At 43.1% G+C, this 15,989-nt stretch overlaps 1 protein-coding gene across 6 annotated transcripts in view; it reads left to right on the plus strand.

The window, feature by feature from the left end:
* LOC105888990 (protein unc-13 homolog C) overlaps nucleotides 1–12,349 on the plus strand; it is a 101,017-nt gene extending 88,668 nt beyond the window's left edge. For all 6 annotated transcript variants that reach the window (XM_031569595.2, XM_031569594.2, XM_031569597.2 and 3 more), the window contains 4 exons: nucleotides 263–410; nucleotides 8,022–8,114; nucleotides 9,852–10,011; nucleotides 10,827–12,349. In XM_031569595.2, the coding sequence (XP_031425455.1) occupies nucleotides 263–410; nucleotides 8,022–8,114; nucleotides 9,852–10,011; nucleotides 10,827–11,133 (708 nt within the window). In that variant the 3' untranslated portion in view covers nucleotides 11,134–12,349. The remainder of the gene's footprint in view (nucleotides 1–262; nucleotides 411–8,021; nucleotides 8,115–9,851; nucleotides 10,012–10,826) is intronic.
* The last annotated feature ends 3,640 nt before the right edge of the window (nucleotides 12,350–15,989 follow it).

Raw genomic sequence — 15,989 nt, forward strand, 5'->3', positions numbered from 1 at the left:
GTCTGCCGCACTGTGTGTTTCAGCGGCCAATCATTCCCCCACGAAAGTCAACATGTCCTAAGTAGTTTGTGTAAACCATAGAGAGAAGCGTTAATGTCTTGGATATTGTTTGTACAAGGTGATGTGAGACGCCAGTCCTGTGTTAATTCTCCGCCACTTCATCATAGTCTGTCCATCTCTTTATACCATGAAATTCAGGCAAAAAACTATTATTTGCACATATAATTACATATTTTTTTAAATATCCTCTTTATTTGCCCAGCAATATTTCCACGCGGGTGGTAATGGTCTCAAGAAGACGTTTTTGGAGAAGAGCCCTGATCTGAAGTCCTTGAAGTACGCTCTCAGCCTTTACACACAACCCACAGATGCCTTGATCAAGAAATATATATGCACCCAGACCTCCCAAGGTAAGCCCATTACATGGCTTCACTTACCATAGCTGCTGGTGGCAGAGATCCTTTAAATCCCCAGTGGAGTGGTGTGTGTCTGTGTGTGTGTGTGTGTGTGTGTGTGTGTGTGTGTGTGTGTCTGTCTGTCTGTCTGTCTGTGTATCTGTGTGTGTGTGTCTGTGTGTCTGTGTGGCTGTGTGTGTGTGTGTGTGGGGGGGGGGGGTCTGTGTGTGCATCTGTGTGTGCATCTGTGTGTGTGTGTGTGGGTGTCTGTGTGTGCGTCTGTGTGTGCGTCTGTGTATGTGTGGGTGTCTGCGTGTGTGTGGGTGTCTGCGTGTGTGTGTGTGTGTGTGTGTGTGTGTGTGTGTGTGTGTGTGTGTGTGTGTGTGTGTGTGCATTTCCAGTTTGAGGAGGATGTCTTCAGAGGCAGTGGTGCAGGGTGTTTGGTGGGATATTTGATGGTGCCCTTTCTCTCCTCTCCTCTTCTCTCCTCCATTTAATTGCATCCCCCCTCTCCCTTAACAGCCCTGTTATTCCTGTTGTAAAAGAAAATAAGAGGGTAAAGGGGCTCCTTGCAATATTTTACACACTGGTCCCAGCCAGAGCAGGGGGTCGTGTGGACTTTCCTTTTTGTGCATGTTTATGATGTTTCAAACTTTGAGCGAAGGGCTGTTCATCACATCAGGCCAAGGGCTTCACTCCAGGTGGAGGCGGTGATGGATGCTTGTCTAGCGGGGCGATACACCACGGTGGCGATGTCAGTCATGGCTTTCCTCCAGTGCGCTGAACTTCAGTGCCTTTAATTGAAGCCCATCCAAGTTTGGGCACTTTTGCTGAGGTATTATTTGAAAGAGTTTTCCAGTTATTTATCATAGTTGGTCATACACTGGAGGTGACAAACCGACAAGACCTTTGAGAGCGTGTCCTGTATTCCAAAAAAAGTTTTTGTGAGGACAAATATTTTGATTTTTTTCATGTACAGTTTGGCATGTTGAAAACTTTTTCCTCTTCATAATTGCATGCACATGCCTCACTATCATGTATGGGGAAGAGTTTTTTTTTTTTTTGGAGCGTGGACAAAATTAGTCAAGCTGGTGAATCACAGTTTTGGATTAGGCCAACTTAATTCAGCTGATCCCTCATGAGGCAGCCTGTGTATTTTTATCTTGCGACCCCCAGAGCATTTTAACAGTAGCGCTCTCTCCTTTTGTAATTTGAATGCCTACACACTGCATAAACACCCTCATTGTTTATCCTGAACCATGCCCCCCCCAAACAAGCACTGGTACAAATCAATTATATCCACCCTCACGTGGGAATAGTTCCTACACAGCATTTTAAAGGATGTGAACCAAGATTTTCTTCCAGCCTGACACAGACTCCTGGGGGGGCATGCATATTCAGGCCAGTCTTCTGCAGTGGAGGCTCACATTTGAGTCTCATTATGTATTTAAGTCATGTTGACAAGGCCATAGGAGATATTTTGCATATCTTCCCCCCCTTTGTGTGGATGTGGATGTTGTGTTGGAAAAGGGATGCTGGTTGGGGCACCTTAGAGAGCGAGGTCTCACTCTGTCCCACAGTCCTACAGAAGTGCGTGTTTTCAAGGAGGAGTTGTGGGGTATTGATTCTGTCTCAGGGAAAATAAATGACCTGTATTGGCAGAGCATGAGGGGCTCTCCTCCCTACGGATGCAGAGCGGATACATACATTCTGAAGAGAGGAGGCTCCTACCTCGCACTTTCTCACTGGCCTTGTCGTGTTTGGCCTCTCTCCAAATCACAACGCAAAGTGGTCATCAAAATAATTGCTTCTTCTTTCTATCTCTGCCTCTCTCTCTCGCTCTTCTTCTGCTTCTTCTGCTTCTCCTCTCTCTCTCTCTCTCTCTCTCTCTCTCTCTCTCTCTGACTCTCTCTCTCTCTCTCGTGATAGTGTCTGTCACAACAGTGTTCAGCCGTGTGCAAGGTAGAATGAATCCCTCTGTAGCCCTTTAAACTTGCACTATGTCCGCAGGGTCTGGCGTGCTTGCGATTCGCTCTCTCCACAAATTTTGCTGACCCACTTATGAAGTCATTCCCCTTTTTTATTTTGAAGCTTATCTCTGGAAAAAAAAAGCTTGTTTTCTTTCCTCATAACATGGCATAAAATATCAGATGGCACCCACTGGGGATACAGGGAGCCGCTGCAGCTCAGCCTAACCAAGCAGAACTGTGCGCAAGTCTCTTATTTGTCACTGTGTATAGGCACCCAATCAGAATGTACCTTTGTAATAATGTATCCAATCAGAATGTACCTTTGTATTAATGTACCCAATCAAATGTGCATTCCTCTGCCTCTAAATAGGAGAAATACTGGTATTTAAAAGCAGACAGTCATTTATTGTTATGTGTTGAAGGGCTGAGCCTCACATTGTCAATGGGGGGAATTGTAAGTGTTGAGAAATGAGCTACAATGGAAAGTCCGCTCACGCAGTCAGTAACATGGTTAATATTGGTTTGAAATTTGATTCTTACCAGATCATTAATCACTGTCATGTGAGCAGCCAAATGAAGTCATTAGGAGGAGCACAGCCCTCGTTTGTACAGACCATACAGTCATTTGCTGATGTCTGACACCACTGGTTAGTCACACATTAGCTTTGCATTGAAAATCAAATCGTATAAGAGTTTTACCGACTGTTCTCCTGTCTGGAGCGCTTGGCATTAACCTATATGTGTGTCGGCCCATTTTAAACTGGATTGAAGGAGTGAAGATGGAGCTCATACAGTTTGTGATGCATTGGAGGAATCTGTACCTCTTATTTAATGTGTGAGGGGGGGGGGAGAAGAGAGATCAGGGAGCAATCAAGAAGCCAAGCCATAGTGGTTACCAGCTGCAGACAGATTCAGAATGCAGAATTTTAGTTTTCTCCATCTCTGTCATACGGATGAAGGTTATATTAGGTACGGTGACTACTTTAACTATTGTTAGTATTGTGAGTTTGGTGAATGGGGAGTGAATTATCTATCACAGATCTAGATTCTGTGGGCTGGGTGTGAAGGTGACCTGGACATGATTTCAGCTAGGGGACTGTAACTCAAGTCCTCTCCCGACCTTGAGATGGCGAGGCACTCACACAGAGAAACACATTTCTGCACTCGATACCTTGATGCCTCAGATGTCCTGTCAGAGAACGCTTGGCTGACCGTTGTTGTTTGGCTTCTTACAACAAATCAGCACCCTGTAGGGTCTGGCTGCCCACTTCCTGTGACACGGTAGGATGTCAGGCAGGCTAAAAGAGCAGCGTCAAAACAAATAGCCACAGATGGAATCCGGACATGCAGTGAATTACAGATGACAAAAAAAGTCCTGAAGAGGTCGTGTTATCTGGAGAGGGCTGACCTCAGAAACGGCGTTGGGAAACCACCAAGGCCCTCCTTACACGTCTTGACAGCTTTATTGATTTTTTAAAAGCCAAGGTGTCGAGGCATTTCTTTTTGTATTAGTATTTCAAAATTGTACTGAATGCAACATGGTGTATTTTGCATTCTGAATCAGGGTTTTGCTTTCCCCGTGTTAACTGCCACTCAAGTATCAGTCCTTTACAATGCTTGACTGTAAACAGCACTGCAAGTCACACAGGAAGTGAGAGAACGCGTAAAAGGGATTTTACTCGAACTGAAGTGTTTGCAAATTTGCTTCGCAAATTTGTTACATCTCAAATTGTGTGATTCAGTGACTCACGGAGATGTTGCTCAGAGGTTATGTAAACGCTTCTTTGTTTGGTGAGATGTCTTTTGTGTGCTCTACTTAAGGTGCCAGATCATGTTTAGCCTTGATCACGTTACGCCTGAGGACGGTGGGTTTGGGCTTCCGCTATGTATTCAACCTCTTTGTTGTCAGTGCGTTTATGTACGGGTTGTGTTTCAACGAGCCTATTAGAATGCAGGAGCATCTCATGTCTCTTCTATTAGTCACACCCTCAACTCCCCTGACATCACTGACGTCAACCTTGTGCATCTTCAGAAGTGTGTTAGACACACATCAATATGACGCACAGCGCTACTCTAGGGTTGCAATCTGAATCCTAGACGAGACACCAAAAGCTTGGGTTTTTGTCTCCGAGTAGGCTGTGTTTAGCAGTTGTGCATTGATGCCTAAGGAATTCATCATGTATTCTCACTTGGAGCATGCACTGAATATTGTGGAGTAATGACTGTCCCCAAATCCATTCTTACTTTCCCTACTTGAGAGGGAATAATTGTGCCTCATAACTCGTCTCATTTTAATGGTCTTACTTTTGTACTGAAAAATTGATTAACTGTCTAAAGTTTTGATTACCACTACAATGGCCAAAGCGTACTCCCTGGAGGAATCTTTTTATTATATATTTTTTTTAAACAGAATCACTAAATCCAGTAGCCTCATCCTTCTGTGACTTTTCCAAATATCAAAATATGTAAATGTGCGCATAATTAAAATGTGCGCCATCCCTTTTGAAAATTGTGTGAAAGACTTTTCTGCATGTGTTTTGTGCAAAGACGTCTCCCCCGAAAGGCTAGGTGATGGTGCTGTTGAGCATAGTTCCCTGCAGGGCTGAATGTTCCACCGCTCCCGAGACAAAGTTAGCAAACTATTCAAGATATCAGATGCATTCCGTCCGTAGGTGGAAAGAAATCATGAATGTTTGTGCTGTAATATCAGTTGACAACAGCTGAAGATTTACAACTGAGAGCTGACTCTATTTTATTCATGCTAACGTGTATGCACACACATTTTTTAGATTTTGATGAACTGTTTCTCAAAATAATTAAAATCTTCTTATCCACAAAGAGGGCTGTACAGTATTATGACAAAAACAATGCTTAGTCACACATCATGTATGAAATCATGTACATACTGTACATAGTGTGTATTGTAAGCCTACATACATAGAATGTATTCATGTGATAGAAAAAAGTGAAAGAAGCACTGTCCAAGTTAGTCACCCCTATGTGAAAAGTTCAATAGATACCTTGTTACATTACTGTTAAGGCAAAATAAAGTCACTTCTTACAAGGCAGGCCACTGTTAGTGCATAGACACTGTTACTTAATGAGACCAGTAACTACCACACACCTACTTAATGAGACCAGTAACTACTGTACCACACACACACCTACTTAATGAGACCAGTAACTACTGTACCACACACCTACTTAATGAGACCAGTAACTACTGTACCACACACCTACTTAATGAGACCAGTAACTACTGTACCACACACACACCTACTTAATGAGACCAGTAACTACTGTACCACACACACACCTACTTAATGAGACCAGTAACTACTGTACCACACACCTACTTAATGAGACCAGTAACTACCACACACCTACCTGCACAGAATGAGTCTGTCTAACTGACTTGCTGAATGGTCTGTTACATTAGTGTGGTGTTACGGGTGGCCTATTCTGGAGTTAATGTGTTTCAGTTCAGTAACTTTTGTGTGGCTGTATTACCTTTACCTTCCACCGTGCCCAGTGCTCATTTAAACAGGGTATGTGCAGACTGTGATCTTTTGTTTAGGTAGGATACTTCAATAGGTAGGAAACGTCCAGAGTATAGATAACAGCATATTGTAATTCTTGCTTACATTCCTTGTACGCATGAGTGTACATATGTGAGAGTGTATTTGAACAAATAATGATTGTACCTTCAGGATCTTAAAACAGTAATAATGTTTTTGTCATAATAATAATATATGCATGAATTTATATGCCCTTTTTACAGTCTTAGTTCTATATACATATTAAAACATATTTTTATACTCTACTTAAACTTGATAAGTGAGACTCATTGCTTGTACCATCAGAACAATTAAATTCAGTTTTATTTGAATAGCACATTTCTACAAGGAGCACTTGCAGAGCTGTGAGTGTGATTTCAAAGCTTATTATTCCCTTCACATTTTTGGGTAAAACAACCTATTATTGACACAGGAGAATAACTGAATGTTACAATACATTATATTCTATCAATATGCAGGTTGAAATGGCTTTTGTGGTCTGACGCAGTGGATATTATGGCATTGTGCATTACCTCTAGGCCAATTCACTTGACTTATGGCTCCAGTCTTAATGAGGGGCTGGACTGCTTTTGTTCTCCATCCAGAGATGGGAGATCTCTTTAAGCGAGACCATTCAAATCTATCAGAATAATAGTTTTGCTTCATTGTGCAGTAATCGTCCACCTGTCAAGTAAAATCAGTAGGTCGGTGTATATACTGTAACTACGCCAGTATATCAGCATTTCTACTTAGATATATATATGCTCAATACCACCTTCTCATGGTAAAATGATTAATATCATATCTAACTGGCCATAAAGGACAATGACCGTGATTTAATTTGGTGCTAGACTAATGGTCACTCTTGTTGAATGATCTTTGTGCACACACCTCAGGATTAGTGATGAAAGAGAATTAGAATAATGTCAGGGCTAATCGCTCCTTTCACACCCCATGTGCTATCTGAGTCTGAGCTCTCAAGCTCACCCCACCTTCCCCCAGCCCCACTTCCCATGGCTTGACAACATAACATTCACATTCTGTCAGACGGAAACATCAGTCAAGCACCTCTCTGTCTCGTCACATCTGTCTACACTAATGTATTCTGACCGCTAATGTTGGTATAGATTTTGAACGAGCCAGACACCATTCGCTGCAGTCTGTAAGCGACATCATTTTCGGCGCGGCACATCGTTTGTGTAGCACATAAGCACTGATCACTTGATGGATGGGAGTGAGTTCTTCCCTCACCTGTGCAGCATATCCTCCTCAGCGCTATTCAAATGAATCCTGAGTTCCACCAGCTAGCGGCCCAGCTCAGCATGGCTTCCTCTTCATCCGTCGTTTCAACTCAAACATGGCCACTGCCTTTTAATTGGCCGACTGCAGATGGTTTGTGTTTACCTAATTGTTAGCTGGGGTTATTTTTCACAGTCCTTCAGTAATCAGGTGTCATTACCATAAATCAGGTTCTCCCGTTCTTTCATTATGTGCGTTAATAAGCGCTGGGTGTTTTGGCAATTATTGATTAAGCAGCACATAAACACAGTCATTTATCCTGTGAGGAAGATGGCACGCATCTGTCTGTAATTTCCCCACAGTGTATGTTTGCAGCCAAAACCATTGGGACATTAATAATGCTGTACGACAAGCTTCTGATGAGACCACTGGGGACTAACAACAAGTCATTGGTCTACACAGGGATCAGGCCTGGGAATCTGCTTGCTCTGTGCTCAATTGGTTAAATAGCTGGAAATGGATGGCATGTTGGTGGAGACTCATTATTCAGCCCAGACTTGTTGCTTAATGCTCAATGGGTTTTAACTGGCTTGAAGTGAAATGAATCACTGAACACAATGAGAACTCCTGCTTGATGTTGGTATGTCCCCCATCTTTAAAATGGTCTTTCAAGGGAGGAAGTCAAGTGGAGCTCATATTCCTCTGTCCCAGGTCAATTTAGTCAATGAGCAATTATTTCAAGGCCTCTTTTATTTTTTGTATTTGGTTCCCACTCAAAGCGAGTGTTTCTGCAATCATCCCGAGAGGAGACGCACAGTGTCTGTGTTTGATTTATTCTGCTTTTGTTTTGGGAACTCTAGGTGAGTCGTCCGCCGGAGCGGTGGGGGAGGTGTCCATGCAAGTGGACCTCATCTCTCATCCTGGCACCGGGGAGCACAAAGTCGGCGTGAAGGGTAAGCCTGGGTGCCCTGTGGAAAACACCTCTCTCTTTTTCTCTCTCTCTCTCTCTCTCTTTCTCACTCACACACACACACACGGATAGACAATTACACACACCTGCAGTCACGCATTCACACTCTCACAGGCTTACATCCCCTGAAAAGTTTATTTGCACAATCTCAAATGAGAAACAGAATTTTTAGTCGCTGCCTTTTTTTCATGGATTTGTGCTTGAGAAGAAGCGAAATCTCCATAATGTGTCTTTGCTGTAAAAGTACCTCATAAACATATATGAGGTGTGACATCATGTCAGCATAGAGTATATGTTCGGTAGAATCAGACATCATGTCAGCATAGAGTATATGTTCGGTAGAATCATTCACACACAGACATCATGTCAGCACTGAGTATATGTTCAGTAGAATCAGACATCATGTCAGCACTATGTTCAGTAGAATCATTCACACTCAGACATCATGCCAGCACTGAGTATATGTTCGGTAGAATCAGACATCATGTCAGCACTGAGTATATGTTCGGTAGAATCATTCACACACAGACATCATGTCAGCACTGAGTATATGTTCAGTAGAATCAGACATCATGTCAGCACTATGTTCAGTAGAATCATTCACACACAGACATCATGTCAGCACTGAGTATATGTTCAGTAGAATCAGACATCATGTCGGCACTGAGTATATGTTCGGTAGAATCAGACATCATGTCAGCACTGAGTATATGTTCGGTAGAATCATTCACACTCAGACATCATGTCAGCACTGAGTATATGTTCAATAGAATCAGGTAGACCTGTCTCTATGTACTTATGTTTCTGGACGCATACATTTCCTATAAACGAACTATATTTCAGAAACAACTGTTCATTAGTACATTGGCTTGATTGGTCCTTCATTTCCAACTCCACTCAGAAGTTTGACTTCATATAAAGGCAGAAGTTTTATGAAGCCATGTGGTGAAAGTTTTCTCCTTTGTTACAGCACCGCTATTTGGAGCTTTCCTTTCAGATGACAAGCAGACTAACTAATGTTTTGTTGCTGTACTCCAACTCACTGAAAAATGTGGGAGAAGGAGGATTAGCACAGTCATTATTGGCCCATCGTCATGATGAAACACAATCTTGTTCCTTAATGACCCTACCATTGTAGCATTTATGGAGTACTGTTCCAATAACAATGCCATTAAAAAGAGGTATATTAAGAAACCTCATTAGGTCCATTCTTCATAGATATTCGTCTAATGTATCCAAAACCAATAAGCATTAAGGAGCCGAGCTGTATGTGGACGTTCAGTCTGAGTAGAACGACCTTTGAGCAAGACCAGACAGGCGTAACCTTGCACTCACCTCAAAATGCATTCACACTTCCCGGTACTGGCTTCACAATGACCAGACTCCCGGACGAGCACGGCCTCCCTTATGGCTGTTTGCAACCGCATGGACAAATGTTCCCTGGGCTCCGGGGGACAGTTCATGTGGGCCCTGCAGAGCTGATGCATCCCCAAGTGTTCTTAGATTGCATTGCCTGTCCCTTGGCAGGAGCCATGAAGCCAGCTGCAATCTTTTTATTTCTTCATAGACATGGTGTACTATATAAATCAGTAAAGTGGGACAGACACAGTGTAGAGACTGACACAGTGTAGCTCCTGGCAGTAGTTATGGAAAGCACATGTGAGTCAGTGCGTGTGGAGGAGTCTTTACTCATGTCCTGTCCTTTCTCTGTGCCCTGCAGTGGTGGGAGTGAACAACATCAGCTGGAAGACCAACGCCATGTTCCGGCCGTTCGTGGAAGTCAACGCCATCGGGCCGCACCTCGCTGACAAGAAGCGCAAGTTCAGCACCAAAACCAAGAACAACAACTGGTCCCCGAAGTTCAACGAAGCATTCCAATAGTAAGTCCTTCTTACAAGCTCCAAACAGAAATTCAGTGTGATCACTCCCTCCCTCCCCCCCCCCTCACTGTTCAGTTAGCTGATAGCAAGGGATCGTTTTTCTTTCTCTTATCATGTACATAAAACCCGCTGTGCACCAGTGAATTTCACCTATAGTGGTGTGAATTTGTGGGCAAGGCGGCTGAGGAACTACAATGCATGGCACCATAAAGGTGGAGCGCATAAATTACGGTGAAAGCGTTGACTGTGCATCCCACCCTTTCTTGATGCATAATTAAGCAGAATGGAGCGGGAAGTCTGATGAAATATGCCTCAACTCCCCCATGCTCCCTGGCACACTCTGTCTCTGCCAAAACGACGTGGAATGATCATATATGGTGTCTGGTAGTCGTGCCGAGGGATCAATGCCTACTCTGTCTGCATATAGATTCACCCCTGACAGTCTCACTTGAAGCCTAAGAGGCAATTAGAGCCAAGGGATCATTGGGAAGCAGCTTACAGAAAGGTTGGCTTGCCAGAAAAAGGATGTCTTTGAGCTTCTCAGTGAAAGTATTCACCCCCATCTGCTAAGGAAGACATTGACTGACTTTGCTGCTTCTCAGCTGTTCACTGTAAATGCTCGTTATTCCTTCTAAATGTCACAGCCTCAGACTCCTATCTGCTGAGTGGCATGCAATTAGGAGGAAACCGTAACCTATAGTGGCCATGTGGCAAGAAGTCAACCTCCTTGCATTTGTAAAGCATATTGGAAACAAAAAAAGCTGATTAATATGGATGATTTTGTAAAAGTCACTTTTTGTCTTTCTCTTTTAAAGTGTACTGAGCAATGAACACGGTCCGGAGGCCTATGAGCTTCACGTCTCTGTGAAGGACTACTGCTTTGCCCGGGAGGACCGCGTCGTCGGCATGACAGTCATCCAGCTACGAGAGCTGGCTGACAAGGGAAGTCTGCCTGTCCTCTGTCCCCTCGTCAAGACCATCTGCATGGATGAAACTGGCCTGACCATCATGAGGATACTCTCTCAGAGGACCAATGACGAGGTGGCTAAAGAGTTTGTGCGGCTCAAGTCCGACACAAGGTCTGCCGAGGAGGTGGCGGCGGCGGCGGAGGTGAAAAAATGAATCAAAACATGCAGCGACGGAAAGCAGGGGGAGGGGGGATCAGAGGGGGATCCCAGCTGGCCCGAGGAGTTGTGTTGTTTGTTTTTGTGCATGTGCGTAAAACATCTGTTGGAATGTTCATTTTAAACTACAGTACGTACAAGTGTTTACCTAATGTATGCTCACGATGAAGTACTATATTCTACAAGTTATGTTCAAGGGATATTCGGTACATTTTTGTAAGACATTTAGTCTTTTTGAACAGAAATTTGTTCAGATAAAGTGCCAAACCAGAGTTAAAAAAGATCTAAAACAGAACGATATAAAACTATGGTGAACTTGGTATCTTTTCGAAATTTGCTTGATTTGTCCAGTGTATAATCATTCTCTTTGACCGTGTAGCGTTTTCCTCGTTAAGTCCTTTCATTTGCACCAGTTCGTTACACATTCCTTCACACAACACTGGTTGTGCATGTCCTGTGTTCGACCATGTCTCTCCCATGAGTTCACAGTGACCACGGCAAAGGTCATGAGCCTGCGCCCTCCAGTTCTTTGTATTTTGAGCCAACCCTTAAAAAAAGAGACCATTTTTTTAAACGGCGATGACTGCTATTTCAGACTTCATAGGTGTTTGTAATTTTATAACCATTGACAACAATGCAGACAGCCTCCTGTGCTATCAGTTGAACAAGAAAGGGTGGAACGGTCTTTTCTTTAATGCCATATTTTATGTTGTTGTTTTTTTTTTCAGTCATTGGCTTCCAGCCCTTCTGAATTATCACTGTGAACACGAGCTTTGGAAGGCGGGCTTACATAACATTGCTGACGGTTTGATATTGTCGTTTCATATAGGAAATAACTTTGTTCCTGAGAAACTGCCAAAGTTATATAAAATGTTTGTACAAAAAAAAGCAATCCATTACCTGTATGAAAAAAAAATCTATATGTACATGTGCTATGAGGATTTTTTTTTTTTTTCAATGCTACATATCCAAGTGGTGATGGGGTGATTTCTAAAGTTTTATTTTGGAGAGTTCTGTGAAGCTGTTAACCAATCTGAGAGTTGTAAATGTCGCTTTACATACGAGTTATATCAGCTTCTGTCATTTCATTTTATTTTTCTTTACAATGGAAAGAGTTTAACGTTTGGTAATTATGCAACATTCCTATGTATTGCACTGATGGCGAATTGTATGTCATGTAAATATACTTGGTGATAAATTGTATGAGGTTGTCATTTTCATGTCTGCCTCAAAGATTATTTGCAGGTAAGTCAATGATGACAGTGAGCTCTTCATATAGAATGGGATGGGTATGTATATGTAAAAAACAACAGATAATGTGAGTAACATTACATCAGACCAATTTCATTCATCTTCAAAATTTGCAAAGCGCACACCTTGAGGATGAAATAGTGCCTGTGTTGGCATTAAAAGATTGAAATAGGTTCTTAGTGATGCCTTATTCATGCAATAATGTCATCTCAAAGTCAAAATGACTTACTTCAAATAGCAAAAGCCTGTTTTTAGAGATCTGATTCATGCTGCAGGACTTTGCAGTCACACTCTGATTGTGGCTTACCCAAGCCAAAGTCCCGGCTCATCACAGAACACCACAAACAGAACAGAAGCTAGTTAAATCCAGATTTGCCTTGACCAGAGGATTAGCTTTGAACAACACATGAACTGATAAGCGTCCATATTGAAAGATTGGGAAGGTGCACTGCACCTCTTTTCAGACCCGATTAACACACCTCACATGAGAATTATCAAGCCAACATCAGAACATAGACAGTGGAGGAGAATTCACCCTGAACAGATGCAGAATCAGACAGGCAGGCCAAATCTGTGATGGGTTCGTTTGCAATTATGCATGCTATTCAAGATTACCCACCTGTCTCACTCATTTTCAAATGTTTATTTATAGGTATACATAGGTAGGCTGCCATACAGAAATGAGCGCAGAAGTTGTGCCTATTCGTAATAAGTGTCATGTAATGAGCAATGAATGTGGAATGACATGGGGCAGTGATATGCACACACTCATTTATCCTGTTAGACAAGTTTCAAACAACTGGTCAGGCTACAAAATACTTAGTATGTAGGGGCAGCACATAGTAAAGCTGATACATATCCCATCGGCACGAATTAAGTATAACATTTCCATTCATAATGCCTCTCAATGGTTGTGTTGGAACATTTCATTAAGGATACATACCTTCACTGAGAAAAAGTATAATAATAAAGCATAATTTCACAGGTTCCAAGGGTAGTAACTATATGCAACGCATTTTACAGTCTGTAGTGTGAAAAGCCAGGCGTGTCTGAATCAATGCAGATTTCTCACTATTGAGGGTGTTGTTAGCTTGCCTTTGAAGCCGTCACAATCCTGTTTCTGTTTTCACTGGTACATGTGCACACCTTAAACTTGTTTAGTTTCAAATGAAGGGACAGAGAAATGATGCACTGATTTGAGAGGTATAACAGCTGAAATGCTCATGGCAGTAGCAAAGGGGTGATGAAAGCTGATCGCTTTCCTTGCGGTTTGGTTACAAATAGGTGTCTGACAATGTGACAAAAACAAAGATCTTGGGGCATGGTCTGGGCTTTCATTTATTAATCATGAGTTGGTGTGGAAGCATCCTCCCCCTGAAGATGGGAACAAAGTAGGGCAGGCAAAGATACCAGAGAATTGCATGACCTCCATATCTGTGGTATCTTTCTATTTTGAATGATTTTAAATATGATTAACCTACTCAAAAAGGACCAAGACAATCATAAATGTGGTATGATTTGTCATGAACACTGTCATCTATGTTCTGTGTTTCTATACAAAACCACACATTGATAAACGCAGACCTGGTACAAGAAATTCAGGCTGTTACCATGGAAACCATTCAGTTACACTGTAATCTTTGTTCACTGAGTCCACTGCGTTAGATATTCCATATGTACAGGGAATCGACCTACTGGATCGAGTGACGTGGATACTATTTAAGATATGCCAGTCACACCGGCAACGCGTTGGTAAGTGCAATATAAAACACAAATGTGATGCCGTGGGACTATTGTTTAATATTAATCGGCACACGTCTCAGAGCGGCACCTAAGGTGACGAGATAGTCTCTTCCCTCAGAGATCAAAGGTGGCAATATAACTGGACGTTCTCTATCGTATTAAGACACTCTACTCCATTACACATTCCATATGTATGGGGAAACTCTGTAAGATACACCACGAGGAGACGGTGCAGACCAAACACGCAGGTATGTATTGGTGGATGGATGGATGAACTATTTTGACTATTTGCATACCCCTTAGGCTGGCAAGCACCACCAGACACAACTGCTGCTGCCTTCGGCCCAGGTGCCAGCCCTTACAAGATGCCAAGGCCTTAGTGAATGGGTGGTGGTCAAGCCCGCCCACCAGACACAAACCTGGCTAAGTGGTTACAGACAATACCCTGTTGCCTGGTATATTCCTGGTTGCTCCCAGCACCAACCCACCAAAGGAAGGCCTAGCCTCCACATACAGGGAATAGTATTTCGTAAATGTAGACGGAGTTGACCATGAGGCCACTGTACAGAAATGCTATAGAGACGCACCCTGCCACAGCGCCCATGACATGACCACACCCCGTGTTAAGTGAGCATGAAGCCTAGGCAGGAGCGGCCCATCCGTCTCCGTGTAAGACTGCTGGATTGCTTCCACAACCCACCAAGACAGCCTCGCCTTTGATAGCAGTGCCTCTAGACGTTCTGCTTTGAAACAGAAAAGCAATTGGTCTGTCGTATGTGATGCCCCCAGGGAGTCCCGTCCAGGAGTGGTAGAATCTCTGAGAACCACACCATGTGGGGCCAATTCAGTGCCTCCAAAATCACTGACGCATTCTCCACCCAGATTCTCTGGAGAAAGGGATGCATACAATATGCCCTGAGGCCACTGACGTGCCAAGGCATCCGTCCCCAGAGGTGGGTTGTCCTTCCCCAGAGAGAAAAACATTGGCTGATGTGTTGTCTCCCTGGAGGCAAACAGATCAGCCTCTCGTGGCCTGAAGCGATGCAAGCCTCCATTCTCCTGGATTGCTGATCCGCAGCAGCATTCAGAGGACCTGGCACATGGGTCGCCCTCAGGCAGAGGAACTGTTTATACCCCCATGTCCATAGTTCATATGGCAACCGGCACAGGCGAGGAGAGCGCACATCCCCTTGCCTGTTGATGTAGGCTGCAGCCACCATGCTGTTGGTCTGGACCAGCAGAGATGGCCACAAATATGTCAAAAGGTATCTTGTTACTAATTACAAATACATGTTCATTGGATGTATCAAAATAAAATACCAAAGAATGGCATGAAAGAAAATGTATTTAATGAATTTGTAATTTGAAAATACATTCTATACAAACTGATATTAGCATCTAGTAAGTTGTATTTTAGTGTCATTCAGTAAGCTTGCCTTAGCAATATCCGACTATATTGTAACATGCGTGACTGTTTGTGTTGTGTTGTGTCTATTTGTGTTGTTGTTTTAGCGTTCAGGTTAGGTATCCCTTGTGTGTCTGTAGGACTGTATGTGGTTGTTTGTCATTTTGTGTGTGTGTGGGTTTGATTAATTCCTGTGTTAGTTCCGTGCATTAGTTTAATGTTATCTTGCACCGTTAGTGTGATTATCATTGTGAACGTTGAACTTCCCTCCCTACTGTGTCTATTTATGAGTTCATCCTATGTGTGTGCACACTGCTTACAAAGCAACACTGCCAGTGTTGTCATTTCAGGAGAAAAAGCCAAGACGTAACCCTTGTGTCAGAAGTGGGAAGGAGATGATGGCGCTTTGACAGATCAAAGACTGTATCATCCAGCCACTGCAGGAACAGCTCATC

This window comes from Clupea harengus, chromosome 6, assembly GCF_900700415.2.
Source record: "Clupea harengus chromosome 6, Ch_v2.0.2, whole genome shotgun sequence".
Taxonomy (NCBI): Eukaryota; Metazoa; Chordata; class Actinopteri; order Clupeiformes; family Clupeidae; genus Clupea; species Clupea harengus.